The 14,135-nt window shown below is 39.7% G+C and overlaps 1 protein-coding gene across 1 annotated transcript in view; it reads left to right on the plus strand.

Moving 5' to 3' along the window:
* The window catches only part of CSMD1 (CUB and Sushi multiple domains 1), a 915,553-nt gene that overhangs the window by 447,176 nt on the left and 454,242 nt on the right, over positions 1 to 14,135 (plus strand). The window contains exon 5 of the mRNA XM_035109950.2: positions 9,801 to 10,008. Coding sequence (XP_034965841.2) covers positions 9,801 to 10,008 — 208 coding nt within the window. The remainder of the gene's footprint in view (positions 1 to 9,800; positions 10,009 to 14,135) is intronic.

Genomic DNA, 14,135 nt, shown 5'->3' on the forward strand with positions numbered 1-14,135 from the left:
AACTTAGCTAATGGTACCATTTATTTCAGCCACGTAGGACTGCACAATATGCCATGACAAACTAATAAGTGCACCTAGGTACATTGCATATTCTGTGCAACATACGAGAAGAAACAACAATTCTCTTTCGAACTGTGTGCATATTATAGTCATCTGGTGCATGTGGACTGGGACCAACAGCATACCTTTATTTATATGCTGCATTTCCACAGTTCAAACCATGCTCGAGGCGGATTGCCACATGAAAAAAAAAAAGACATAATAACTACAACATAACAAAAGTAGTCATAAATATTTAAAAAATACAAACTGAACAATTCCCACATAAATCCCAAGCTCTAAAATAAAGATACAGAATCAGAAACAACCCCCAACAGCAGAAGCCTCCAAACCACATGCCAGCCCCAGAGTCTGTTCAGCAGATTCAGTTTTTTTGTAGCTGGAGTCAGCCAGGGCCCAACTCTTGCAAGCCAAGTAGGGAAGGTCTGCAAGGCAGGGAGCAGGTCTTCCAGGATTTACAGCCAGGATGGATACCAGTAGTAGGTGTTTGAATCAACTGCAAGTACACCTTCTAATTCTGTAATATGTGAATCCTCACTGTAGCTTGATTCCAGTGACCCAGTTTTCCCGTTGCACATGAAACATGGCAATTATTCTGCTGCTGTTTTTGACAAGTGCAAGCACTTACACTGATAAAAGCATGGTGGCCATTGAGATCATTATTAGATGAGATCTGAGGGTTCTTAATCAAGAAACTATCCTACCAAAAACAGTTAAAGAAATCAGTTTACTCCTAGAGTTACTATCATTTCTAGGATTACCATTATTGGGGCAGCACAATTCATTAACATCGATCAGAAGCAGCTGGTTTCACAATCTGGTACTCTGTGTGTGTCTCTGTGTGAGAAATCAATTCCAAGTTTAAATATTGATTTGACAAGTAATGTATATATCATTCTCTGAACTAAGGAAAGAAATTAGTTTATTGTGAAAACAAAGAAGGTGTCAAACGATATATTACTTAGGATGGGATATGAGTACAGTATATTGAGTGTTGTCTACCTGAGGAGGGGCAAATACGTCAATTCAGTTTCTCTCGGTTTCTTATTTTTCCAGTATTAAAATCTGTTTTCCACATTTCCAAAGCAATTTGTAATTTTTTTTTACTTCCTCCTGAAAATTCGCCACCATTTTCATGCTAATTTCTCCTAATAAACTTTTTTTGTATTCAGTGTTAGCTGATCAACACATTTTTGCAAGACATTTCTCTTGATATAAAACTTTATTGAATGCTATTTTCACTAATATATGCATTTTATGCACTCTGTTTGCTACATATTGTTCGTACATATTGTTCGGTTAAAAAACTGGACTGCAAAAGGATTCAGGGTTTCAGTGAGTAATGTGAATTAAAATGCAAACAAAATAAAATTTCTCTCCCATCTCCAATTTTAGCTGAAATTAAGCACTGAGTAAGCATGAGTTCATGCTGCCTTCAGTTTAACTGATTTCAACTGGAAATGAAATTAATTGGCTTTAGAAGTGCTTAACTCTTGCTGGATCACATAGCTTGCATTGTAATATAGTTCACATATACATACTGAAATCTGAAAAAAATGTATAGTATTCTTTTAATTCCTTTCTCTGTTAATGTTGCTGATTCATACAAATCAGGATTATTTTGCTTATATTTGAAAATGGTAAACTTTTCAATTATTTCGCTTAATACTTAAAACTATAATAGTTCCTCTTGTTAAGTAATTATAAATGTGCTTGCTAAACAAAACAGAATTGCAATTCAAATTGCCCAAACTGAGAATATCCATTTCCATTAGTGTCCTGCAGTGGTTTCCAGTAGGCTTTTTCTCTAGTATATCCAAATTCTCATTAAAAAGAGAATCAAACAGGAGTCCTCCCCTATCCTTGGTCATTTGAAGTCCCCCCCCCCACAGCCACACCATTACATCACTCCTCCTTTTCTTTTTGTTTTCCATCAATTTTTATTAAAAGTTTTCAACATAAACTACAATTAAAAAATCACACTTATCTAGAAAAGAAAAACAGAAAAAGGAAGAATAAAGAAGGGAAGGGAAGAAAGAAAAGAAGAACCACTGCCCTGTATCAAAATTATTCCATACACAGAAGAGTGACCCCTCCCAGTTCTCACCTGGGAAATTCCACCTCTTCCCACAGCCTCCTGCCCTGGGATATCTTCTCTTCCCTGCCCCTCAGACAGGGCCCTCCTTATTCAATTCATCGCTTTCCTTTGTGCATCGTCCTTAATTCAATTATGCCTGCCAATTATGTATGTAACAATTATTTAAACTGTTCAGAGTATGCACTCCAGAATAATATCCAGCTATTTCTCCACTTGCTAGACAATGTTTTTACAACCTTCATTCCCAGTCCTCTCGCATTCACCAAAAAAAGGTCCAAAATAAGCCCTTCAAACTACAGTCTCTCTAGCAGTCTGCAGGTGCTTCCTAGGTGCTCATGGGAAGACAATGCTTAAGGGTCAATGGAAGCCTTGGACTAAAGGGGGGAAAAATTAATGTTTCATAAGATGGGTCAGCGCATTTGTCTTTAGTACCTTAGCTGTAAGAGAGCTTTCCTTTACTTTTTCTTCAAGCCATATTTGATCTTTAATTATGAGCATTAGTTTGCTTTTTTCTTAGAGGTAGCAGAAGTCACCTGGATGCACAGATCAATGCCATGGCTAATATGTAATTACTGTATCTGCATCAGTGCAGTTTCCAAATTCTGCGAGTTGACTTGATGAATTGCCGGTTTGGCAATTCTGGATATGTTTGATTTAATGATAGCAATGGGATGTTTTAGAATGTCAGTGCAGAGCATATAATTTCAATAAATGGCTAATAAAAGACAAACAATAAGCTACAGCATAGCTGCCAAGTTTTCCCTTTTCTCACGAGGAAGCCTATTCAGCATAAGGGAAGTTCCCTTTAAAAAAGGGATAACTTGGCAGCTATGAGCTACAGATGTCTGAAGGCAGAGGTCTTTAGAAGTAGCTGTGACTGCTTTATTTTTTTTGTTTTGCCGAGCTAAGGAAATGGATCACTGTGCATAATTTATTTTTTTTAAATCCCCAAGAATTATAGAAAGATGACATCTAATAGAGAACCAGTAGTGACTTTGCAGATACTTTTAATAAGGCTTAGTAAATAATGTATGGCTCATTTGGAGCTGTCTAAAGCTGCAATTTCCTTTAATTGATAAGCCTTACATAATGTGACTGGAAATGACAATATGTCACTTGCAAGAGCTTTATAAAATGCCAGTCAAGTTTTTAATTGTATCTATTCTATTGCTGGTGATAAATTGCAAGGGAAAGCCACTGAAGGAACAGGGAAGAGGAAATCCTGCCACTTCTAATGACTCCCTCTTGTTTTGTAATCTTCAAAATGTGAACCATGTTTCCATCAGTTACATTGCAGTACAACTGCCCACGGACTGTCTCGCCAGAGTGGTGCATGCTCTAGTTATCTCTCGCTTGGACTACTGCAATGTGGTCTATGTGGGGCTACCTTTGAAGGTGACCCGGAAACTATAACTAATCCAGAATGCAGCAGCTAGACTGGTGACTGGGAGCGGCCACCGAGACCACATAACAACGGTCTTGAAAGACCTACATTGGCTCCCAGTACGTTTCTGAGCACAATTCAAAGTGTTGGTGCTGACCTTTAAAGCCCCAAACGGCCTCGGTCCAGTATACCTAAAGGAGTGTCTCCACCCCCATCGTTCTGCTCGGACAATGAGGTCCAGCGCAAGATGCCAAGTTACAGGGAACCAGGCAGAGGGCCTTCTCGGTAGTGGCACCCGCGCTGTGGAACACCCTCCCACCAGATGTCAAAGAGAAAAACAACTACCAGACTTTGAGAAGACATCTGAAGGCAACCTGTTTAGGGATGCTTTTAATGTTTAATAGATTATTGTATTTTAATATTCTGTTGTAAGCCACCCAGAGTGGCAGGGGAAACCCAGCCAGATGGGTGGGGTATAAATAAATTATTATTATTATTATTATTATTATTATTATTATTATTATTATTATTATTTGTGGTTGATGGTTAACTTAGTTGCTAGCTTCATGCCTTCAGAACTTGCTTTCATGTGAGAGGAGCAAAATAGAGTTTTTAATTATTTCTACTGCTAAGGTAGGAGCATTTTATTTAAAAATATTTTTTATTTAAGCTATAGGTAAAGTGAATGGCTATAGGTGCAGTCTATTACATGTGCTGAATAGAAGTGAATTAAACATCTTATTTCTTATAAGCCATGTAGAGGGAACATTTATCATTTCTCACACTTGTTAAGTTTTATTTATCTCTCTATTAGCACACCACTTGCTTGATAAGTATGAGCCACTTAGTGAGTGCCATTTGTTTACGAAAATTAACTGAGGCTGCAGACCTTTACCAGAGGGCACGAATGTGGCATATCCTTGAAGAGTTCCTTTGGTGCAAGGAGCACACACAGAGAGGTACCTTTGTCAGAAAGCGGCAAGTTCTTTAGCCCTTAAAAAGCTGGAGGAAGAAGCTTGAAAAGTGTTGTTTCCAAATTCCTTTTTCAGCCCTCTTTACATTTTCAAGGCTCAGATCGGCAACCAAGCCTTGAATCACTGTTGTGATTCTGTATGTGCATGTGAATACATGTGAATTCTGTCTGTCTACAGGGAGGAGAGTGACCTTGAAGATGGGCAAGAAAAACAAACAGATGGGTTGGTGTCAAATTTCCAAATGTTCTAATGTACCTCAAAAGGTTCACAACCGCAGCAGTGATACTCACTTATCAGGGTGTAAGTCCTATTGGGCTCGGAACTATTTTTTGTATGGGAAGTAGGATTGCAATAGTACAGAGGTTTTGCAAAAGCTGCAATGAGTTTTTATGAACTTAAGTTGCAATGCCCTAGGCCAGAGATGGGCAGGTTTGTTCAAGTACTCTAAACACAAAGGAACATACTTGTTACCTGCTGTGTTTCATTTTTCTTGCTGTTAAAATCCAGGATAGGCACTGTGACTTTTAAAAAGGATGACAGCAATAAAACAGTAACAAGATAAAAAAACGTTAGAATATGCCTCTCTGAGTTCCAAGGTCACTTATGATTTAGTCCAATTCTTGCATTGATGTTGACCTCACTGGAAATCAATATCTCCGTATTAGTTTTGTGCACTGAAGTATTGGCATGTCATTTGTCAAGTTATTTTCTTTGCTGGAGCAGAAGATAACATAAACTGAAGGGCTTGGAACTTGAAAGGCACATCAACCACTTGAATTCTCGTCATCAAATGAAATAGTTAAAAGCATTTCCAGACAATATTTGGCATGGTAGACTGTGAAATTCCTTTGTTGTCTTTAGCGGGGTGGGTTGGGGGGGGGAGCGGTCAGATTTACAATTTGCTAGTTGAATCAGCCCCTCCACCCCACTCAAATCAGGTCTGTGCTGTGACCAAGCAGTAACCTGTAAAAACAAGGAAAGTAAATGCAGAAAGTATGGAGAAAACAAAAAAGTAAACTGTAAAATGCAGAGGGAGTTCTTTTTGCCTTGCCACATCCTTTCAGCTTGCTGTTGCTTGCAGCAATAAGCACTATAAATAATTTCAGGTAGAGGGATTCTAAGGTGATGTCAGGTTTGGTTTGGATTTGCGCAGAGACTGTCTTGATAACCACAGACCTCAGTTCTTTGCATATTTAAGTAGTGTGGGGATAGCTCCGTTTCCCCCCCCCCCAATTTGTACTCGCATTGCTGAGATGAAAAGTGCACAGATGTGCTCTTTAATTGCTCATTTATTTTACGAAGTTTTGATTGGCTTCTAACAGGCTTATCCTAAGGCTCCTTGTGCCATCTCCAAAGAATGGAGGATTGTGCACCGCAGAACGGTCTGAACATTATGCAGCACACAAGGATTGCAGATATATCGCAATATAAATACAGAAGGTGCTTTATAAAAGACAGCAAGCTATGCTCTGAATGCTTCTTTTAAAAGACAACTATATTTATGGGGCCAAGTGATATTGTCAATACGCTTCTATTTGGGCAATAGTTCTTTATCACCTTCTGGCTAACATTGAAAAAGTAATATTCTAAAGGGTGTGATGGGGTGCATTTACAGGAATGTTTCAAGAAGATAACATTTTTTTAAAAAAAAATCCAGTGAATTGGGCATTTCACTAAATTGCCTGCATCAGAGGCAGAAAGGACAAGTCTTTGAAGCAGAATTTATATTGTTTTTTTTAAATGTGTCTTGTATGATAGCTCAGACAGTAGAGCATGAGACTCTCTGGGTTTGACCCCACGTTAGGTCAAAGATTCCTGAATTGCAGTGGATGGGACTAGATGATCGCCCTGGTCCCTTTCAACTCTACAATTCTACGATAAAACAAATTTTGATGTACCACTTTAAAACCCTAAAGGTTGAAAGGGGTGTTTCATATGTTCAATTTCCACGTGAGGAGAAAACACAGGAGAGGCTGCATCGGGCAAATAATACTTTATTTCTCGTGAACTTTCAGTCTTCCTGCTGAGTCCCATGGTCTTTGGCAGGACAAAAGACCATGTCCATCATTTGCCACAAATGAGAGCTCTATGGCATATCTATAGTATTGATGTTAGTTCTTCACTGCCCGCCATCATTCCTGCATGAATCTGCATAGAAGCTGTGGTCATCTTCTGAAGCTCCACCCTGTGTTCCACTACAGGTGGCAGGTGTGATTGGTGGAGACATTATGCAGGGCCTTTTGGTGGCAGTGTTGTGTCACTGAACCTCCCTACAGGGGAGATGGAATCTTTTGAGGTGTTGGAGATGGCGTTTATAAGTAGTCCATGTTTCACAAGCACATGGGCGTAGGCAGGGGGCAGGAGGGGGCAATTGCCCCCCTAGAAGCAAAGGCTGAGGGGCGCAGCAGTGTGGCAGCCCCAGGCTCCCGCTCCCGGCGCGAAGCTCCAGAGTCGCGCAGGGAACGCGAGCCTGTGGCTGCGTCCTCCGCGCCTCCCAGGTCTTCGGAGGAGGCGGCCCCAGGCTCCCGCTCCCAACGTGAGCCTGGGGCCGCCTCCTCCAAAGACCTGGGAGGCGCGGAGGAGGCAGCCACAGGCTTGCGTTCCCGGCATGACTCTGGAGCTTGGCGCCTGGTGCGGGAGCCTGGGGCCGCCTCCTCAGAAGACCTGGGAGGCGCAGGCCACGTGGCCCCGCCCACATTTCCACTGTGGCCCCACCCCTCCCGCCCCTTGCCCCCGCCCCTTGCCCCCCCTAATTTTGATCCTGGCTACGCCCCTGCACAAGCATATAGTAAGGTTGGTAGTACAATAGCTTTGTAAGCAAGCATTTTGGTTTCGCTGCAAATGTCCCGGTCCTCAAACACTCTGCACTTCAATCGGGAGAAAGCTGCACTTGCAGAGCTCAGGCGATGCTGGATTTCGGCATCAATGTTGGCCCTTGTGGAAAGGTAACTGCCTAGGTAGGAGAAGTGATCGACATTTTCCATTGAACCATTGAGTTGGCTTTGTGGCGCTGCAAAGGGAAGACAGGCAAACTAATACCAGTGTACTGGAAGAAGCAAAGATCACCAGTGTTGAAGCAATGATTCTTCAACATCAACTTTGTTGGACTGGTCATGTTGTGCGGATGCCTGATGATCATCTTCCAAAGCAACTACTCTATTCCGAACTTAAAAATGGAAAGCGTAATGCTGGTGGTCAACAAAATAAGTTTAAGGACTGTCTCAAGGCAAATGTTTAAAAATGTAGTATAAACACTGACAACTGGGAAACACTGGCCTGCGAGCGCTCCAGTTGGAGAACAGCCTTTACCAAAGGTTTCATGGGCTTTGAAGAAACTCGATCTCAGGATGCAAGGGAGAAACGTGCTAAGAGGAAGGCACGCTTGGCAAATCCACACCGTGATCAACTCCCGCCTGGAAACCAATGTCCCCACTGTGGAAGGACGTTTGTATCCAGAATTGGCCTCCACAGTCACTTATGGACCCATTGTTAAAACCGTGTTTATGGAAGATAATCTTACTCAGCTACGAGTGAAGAAGAAGAAGAAGAAGAAGAAGACGACAGGGGAGCATTGCAAAATAACAACGTTTATATTAGTGATACTAGCATACAAATATGTATTGCACTGGGGGAAATTGCTTGCAAAAATGTGTTTATTAGGAGAAAGTAGCACAAAAATGCTGACAAATTTTCTTGAGGGCTTTTTATGTGTGTATGCGCGTGCAAAATTTAGCAAATGCATACAGGTATGTTGAGAACTGAATTTGAGATTGGGGGAAAAGGGGAATAAATAAATCAGAAATCCAACCATTCCTACGTGAAGGGCAAGCACAAATTGTATATTGGTATTTTGGCTGCAATGGCAAATTATAGTTTGTTCTAAAGAGGAAATAAGCCATTGAAATGGAGGAATTCTGGTGAGTTTTGACAAGGACTTAAGAAACAACCAAGAATTACAAACTGAAATGGAAATGTGGAAGACAGAATCTACTATGGGGTGGTGGTGGGGAGAGAAACTGAGAGAAACCAAAGTTGACAGATTTGCCCATTGCTACTCCTCTATAACAGAGTCATGGAGAAACAAATGCCTTAAAGGCGCTTATCGGTGGGTAGGATCTGCCTTCTGACTGCACAAGCCAAGCCATTCTTTCTTCTTTTAAAATGTACCTTCCGGAATTGATTCCTCTGTCATGACTTTGATCACAGGCCACCTACCTACGGTGTTTCTCTCGCACCCACTTGAATCTAATCCCTTAATTGTTTTGTATTGCACACATCTTCATTAGCTGATAGGTTCCTTGGGCCAGAGACCTTGTCAAGTTCCATATGTGTCTATAAAATGATATTATGAGGACAATCACGATCAATGTAGGATAAAATAATACAATGTGTAAAAGTGAAAAGGGCTTTGTCATTACTGGGGGGGGGAACGGGGGACACAACACCACGTTGTTTATTCTTGCTGCCTTTTAGTTTTCAGCTACCGTTTTCGTAGCCGACTTAATGAGCTTTTAATTTTTCATGCCACTGAACTGCAGAGAAGACTTCCTTTACAATTGCATAAGTTTTTATACTAATAACACAAGTTCTAATGTAACAATTGTCCCCTTAAAATGCTTCCTGTAAAATGCTGTACATGATTCACCGTGATCATTCTTCCAGTCTATTTGTGAAAAATATTTTTGTTGCGTGGCATATACTTTTGTGCTGTGTTGCAACTGGAAATTCTCCATGCATGACTTAATAGTTAATAGCAGAGAAGTCATAAAATGCTGACCTTTAATCTAAGCTCTGCATACTGTGCAATGCCATGATATAAACATGAACACAATGGAATTATGCACACAGAGAAAATGCATATTTGTTTCTCAAAAACATATATGAACACATGAAGCTGCCATACAATGAGTGAGAGCAGTGGTGGTGCTTGTTATTGTCCTTATTATTATGATTTTTATATGTGTTTTGGCTTAACGTTCTTGATTGACAGATCAGGATGAATGCTTAATTATAAACAGCAAAGGTCATATAACCTCTGCAAAAGCTTTGTGCAAATAAATCAGGATGAATGCTCAAACAGGGCATCTCAGGCAGAGATCTTTTCTAACATGTACTGCTTGCTATTTTTTTAACTGGAGATGTCGGGGATCACTTGATGTTTCTTAAAAGTAATAAAATGTATAGCGTTTCTTCATCTCTGTATATACCCCCTTACATGGTGCTGTTAACACGGTTTATATATTATCAGTGTGACCAATTCTATTGCATTTTTTAATATAATCAGCTGAAGGTGCTTGTGGAGGAACTCTCCGTGGGACAAGTGGAATTATTTCAAGTCCTCACTTTCCTTCTGAGTATGATAACAATGCTGACTGCACATGGACCATTCTAGCTGAGCCAGGAGATACCATTGCTTTGGTTTTTACGGATTTCCAACTAGAGGAAGGCTACGATTTCTTAGAGATCAGTGGCACTGAAGCACCATCAATATGGTAAGTCAAAACAAGGGGCAGTGTTCTCATTGCATATTTATAGAAGCCTTCATTTAGCCATAAAAAAATCTGTATTCATAAATTGCTTGAAGTTGTTGAAGTTGTTGTTGTCATTGCTGTCGTGATGATAACAATGCCTGTATCAGTTCCATCAGGAATACACATACATTAGTCAACTAAATGTTGTTAATGCTATTCTAGAAATACTTTATGGTGAATTACTGGGGGTGGGGGTGGGATGTTAAGTTACAGCAAGGAATGAAACAAACACCTTTAGAAATGTGTTCAGAATGATGATGTGGTAGGATACTGCCCTCTAATGGAAGGAGCCAGAAATATTTTTCTGTGAGTCATCATAACCTCTTAATATATAATTACACTTTAAGGATTTGTGGAGTAGAAATGTGCTTCTCATTTTGATGGGAGAGAATGAAAGAGAGAACTGGCTCTACCAGAGTGTGTTGCTTTTCTTTTAATGATACTTCTAGTTTTGTGACAACCACTGCAATTTAGGTAGCAGCACGTCTAGCGAACTTTACGAGTATCTCACCAAACAATAACTTCTAGCTAATAGGACCAGTTTTCTCGTATGCCAGGTTTCTGCCCTTGTGCTGACCTTTCTACTGTTTGAAAACTGCTCCTGATCCATTATTGCTGACATCCCTATTTAAAACTCATCAGTATGTTCACACACACACACACACACACAGACCCCAGTGCTTTTTGAGGAACAATTTAAATAAGATTCTCTAGAATAGTCCACTCATTTGGGCTGAAGCATGAATGGTTACCATAATTCACATAGTGTTCTGAATATCACATGCCTAAATTTAAACATGTTGTGTGCAGTTGTTCAGTATTCAGACGAATACTGAATCCACACTGAATTAACTGAAAACAGAAGCAAAAGACAGTGTTTCTAATACCTATCTTATCTCAGTTCTATTTTCATTCCAATAAATTGTTTTGATATACACTTACTTACTTCACATACATTTTCCAACAGTTGTGATTATCTCTGTGATACTAAAGTGAGACCAAAGCATATTGATGAAATTGGTCTTATGTTTTTCGTGCTGCAGCATTCAGGAATGAGGGGGCTGTAGCTTTAGAGCATTGTTTGAAAAGAGGTAGTTCAATGCTTCTCACATTTATTAATAAACTAGTTCCTTGTCCATGTTTCCCCCCTTTTCAAACGTGCTTCTAGATCTCAGGTCTTTAACCAACATTCAAACTGTGGGTGTGGGAGGTTGAAATGCAGAGGAGGCATCGAAAAATAGGTCATTTTGTCTTGGAACAGGGCAGGCAAAAACAAGCAGAACAAATGCAAATAGGGAATGAGTTGTCAGGACTGTTTTAACAATTAGCAGCATCACACTACAATCAATAAAGATGTCAGCTATTTCACTTCTTTAGTATGTAGGCCAGTCCTATGTATGTTTATTCAGAAGTTTATACTAAAAAAAAAGGTTTATAAAAAACAATTGTGCACAGTGCCATCAAAGTGGATGCAGAAACATTATTTCTTCCTCTCCTTTAATGTTAGAATGAATGGTAACCCTATGAATTTGATCACCACAAGATTTGGCAAACTCTACTTACGGACTTCGTTGCTACATGGTGTGTTGATGACCACTGGATTTAATGGGTTTCAAATGGGCCGAGGCAAATTCATGAATAGTTACCAGAAGCTATGTGTTGTTTAAAGTAATGCCGAGCCAAACTTACGAAAGGTCAAAAGTTCAGTTTGAATTTGGGGTGAGATTTGGTGGTGGGTGGCTTGGTGAAACTGCTTCACTTCTTTTTTTCATTTTCAGGGATTCTAGCCATGTTTCTCTTTGTGGGGTGGAGAACATTGCAGAGCTCCTCCAAGATCAGCTACAAAAGCAGCTGCTATTTTTGATTTCCCAGAATTCCCTTCTTCTGAAGGGTATTCTGGGAAATCTAAAATTGTGACCACTAGACCCGAGGGTCTCTCTCTTCCCTCCCCCCCAAAAAGTAGCAAATGAGAAAATGTTATCCCATTTCACTGAAAATGGCCCCATGAAATTAAGGGGTGGGGGCGTAGCTATAAAAAAAGTACAATGGAATCTTTGAGTGTAAAGAATGTGTATGCTGGAATTTACTGTGTGAAAGGAGCAGAAATTATTCTGGCTAACTACTTTTTAAGTGGCAAAACTAATTTTAATCTGTTTCCCACAAATCACTGTGTTATATTCCAGGGAGGCAATTTAGGTTGATGCCGAAGTGAAGCAGCTGTTTGGTTGCAAATATTAGTGTGCATATAAATCACTATTTCTTAGAAGTAAAGCAGAGTCCTATTTCTTTTATTTGCCAATGTTCTGTCTTTCACAAATTACTGATGCCATAAAAGCATTATTTGTTCTTGGAAGATTGAGGGTATGTAATTATTTGCCCCAAAATTTTATATGACTGCCTCTTTTTTTTAAAACTTGTTGCATAGCTTTGAACATAGAAAACAGCAAGTCAGAATAGCAACTATGTCTCCCAAACAAACCATAGTTATATTAATCACTTTCACTGAATGCTGTGCATAGTGGTAAATGTAATTCTTTATGTTTTGATTGTGTGTGTGTGTGTGTGTGTATGTTTATGTTTATGTTTATGTCTCTTGTGCTTTTATAGAATTTAATGGGAGTAGCCACCATATAATTATGGCCTGATAGAGCATTTGTATTGGTTTCCAAGAACTCCATGGCCTGACCTAGAAGACGTATTTACATTATTATCCACCAATATATTGATTATTCAAATAAATAGCCTTCATTTTTAATGAACTATTTCAAAATGTATTTTTACAGGATGCTTTGAATGTTATTTAGAGCTTTTGTCCCAAGCTCCAAATGCTTCATTCCCTCCTGAAGGTGCAACAATTTCATGGAGCACTGAGTTAGGGAAGGGAGTAATTTTGCCCAATCTAATGCATTTTCAGCAAGGGACATAACATTTGATTGCTGAATGCCTTTCATAGTGGGAAAAGGCAATGCTGGTATGAAAATTACCTTAAATGCTCAGCGTCTTAAATCTCTTAACAGTTTCAGGCTTTGATTGGAACAACTTAGCCAATGTACCTGAATTTTGAATTCTTTAGTTTAGAAATTAAGTCTCATTATCCACCAGCCGACAAAGTGGTTAAACAATCTCTTTGATTGACCAGTGCATTGGGTTGAAAATAGACTTTTTCAAAAAAAACTCCCTACACCTTTTCCTGGCATTTTCTTCTTCTGGAAAATATCCATGTATTGCTTAAACCTTGAAAATCTTGTATGCTAAGGAATAATTTCATAGGGTGGCATTCAACTAAGTTTTGAAATTAATGAACATTTCTGTCCATCCATGAATCACCAGTGCTGCATTTATATATTTAAAGTAATGCATTTAGTGAAAGCCTCCAATTTAAAAATATTTTAACAAGAGTTGAAAGGGGTAAAGGTAAAGGGACTCCTGACCATTAGGTTCAGTCGTGACCGACTCTGGGGTTGCGGTGCTCATCTCGCTTTATTGGCCAAGGGAGCCGGCATACAGCTTCCAGGTCATGTGGCCAGCATGACTATGCCGCTTCTGGCGACCAGAGCAGCGCACGGAAATTCTGTTTACCTTCCTGCCAGAGCGGTACCTATTTATCTACTTGCACTTTGACGTGCTTTCGAACTGCTAGAGTTGAATATTCTGTGGCTAAAAACATTGAGGATGTTTTTTTTTCTTACTTTCAAGATAAGGCATGCACACCAAAGAATGAACATTTTACATTGGTTCTTCTACTAAAACATGTCTGAAACCAGATGGAAGTAACGCTAATAACACCAGTAACAGAGTGGTATAATTTATTGTTCCTCGTAGTGTAATCTATAGTTCTTGCTTAGAGACTAGTCATCTGTTGAGATCAAAATGCATTCAATGTGCAGGGCAAAGAGAAAAGAAGCAGTAAATTGATGCTTAATTCACAGAGCATTAGCACGTCTTCTGCACCTGCTAATTTACCGTACTTCCTACTGCGCTAGCAAACTATAAAGGCTTAATTCACATCCATCATCCCACCTCTGAATCTGACAGGAATATAAGATTGCGATTACCCTTTCAGAACCTGTGTATGGCCTATGATGTAA

The sequence above is a fragment of the Zootoca vivipara genome, chromosome 3 (assembly GCF_963506605.1).
Source record: "Zootoca vivipara chromosome 3, rZooViv1.1, whole genome shotgun sequence".
NCBI classification, from domain to species: Eukaryota; Metazoa; Chordata; class Lepidosauria; order Squamata; family Lacertidae; genus Zootoca; species Zootoca vivipara.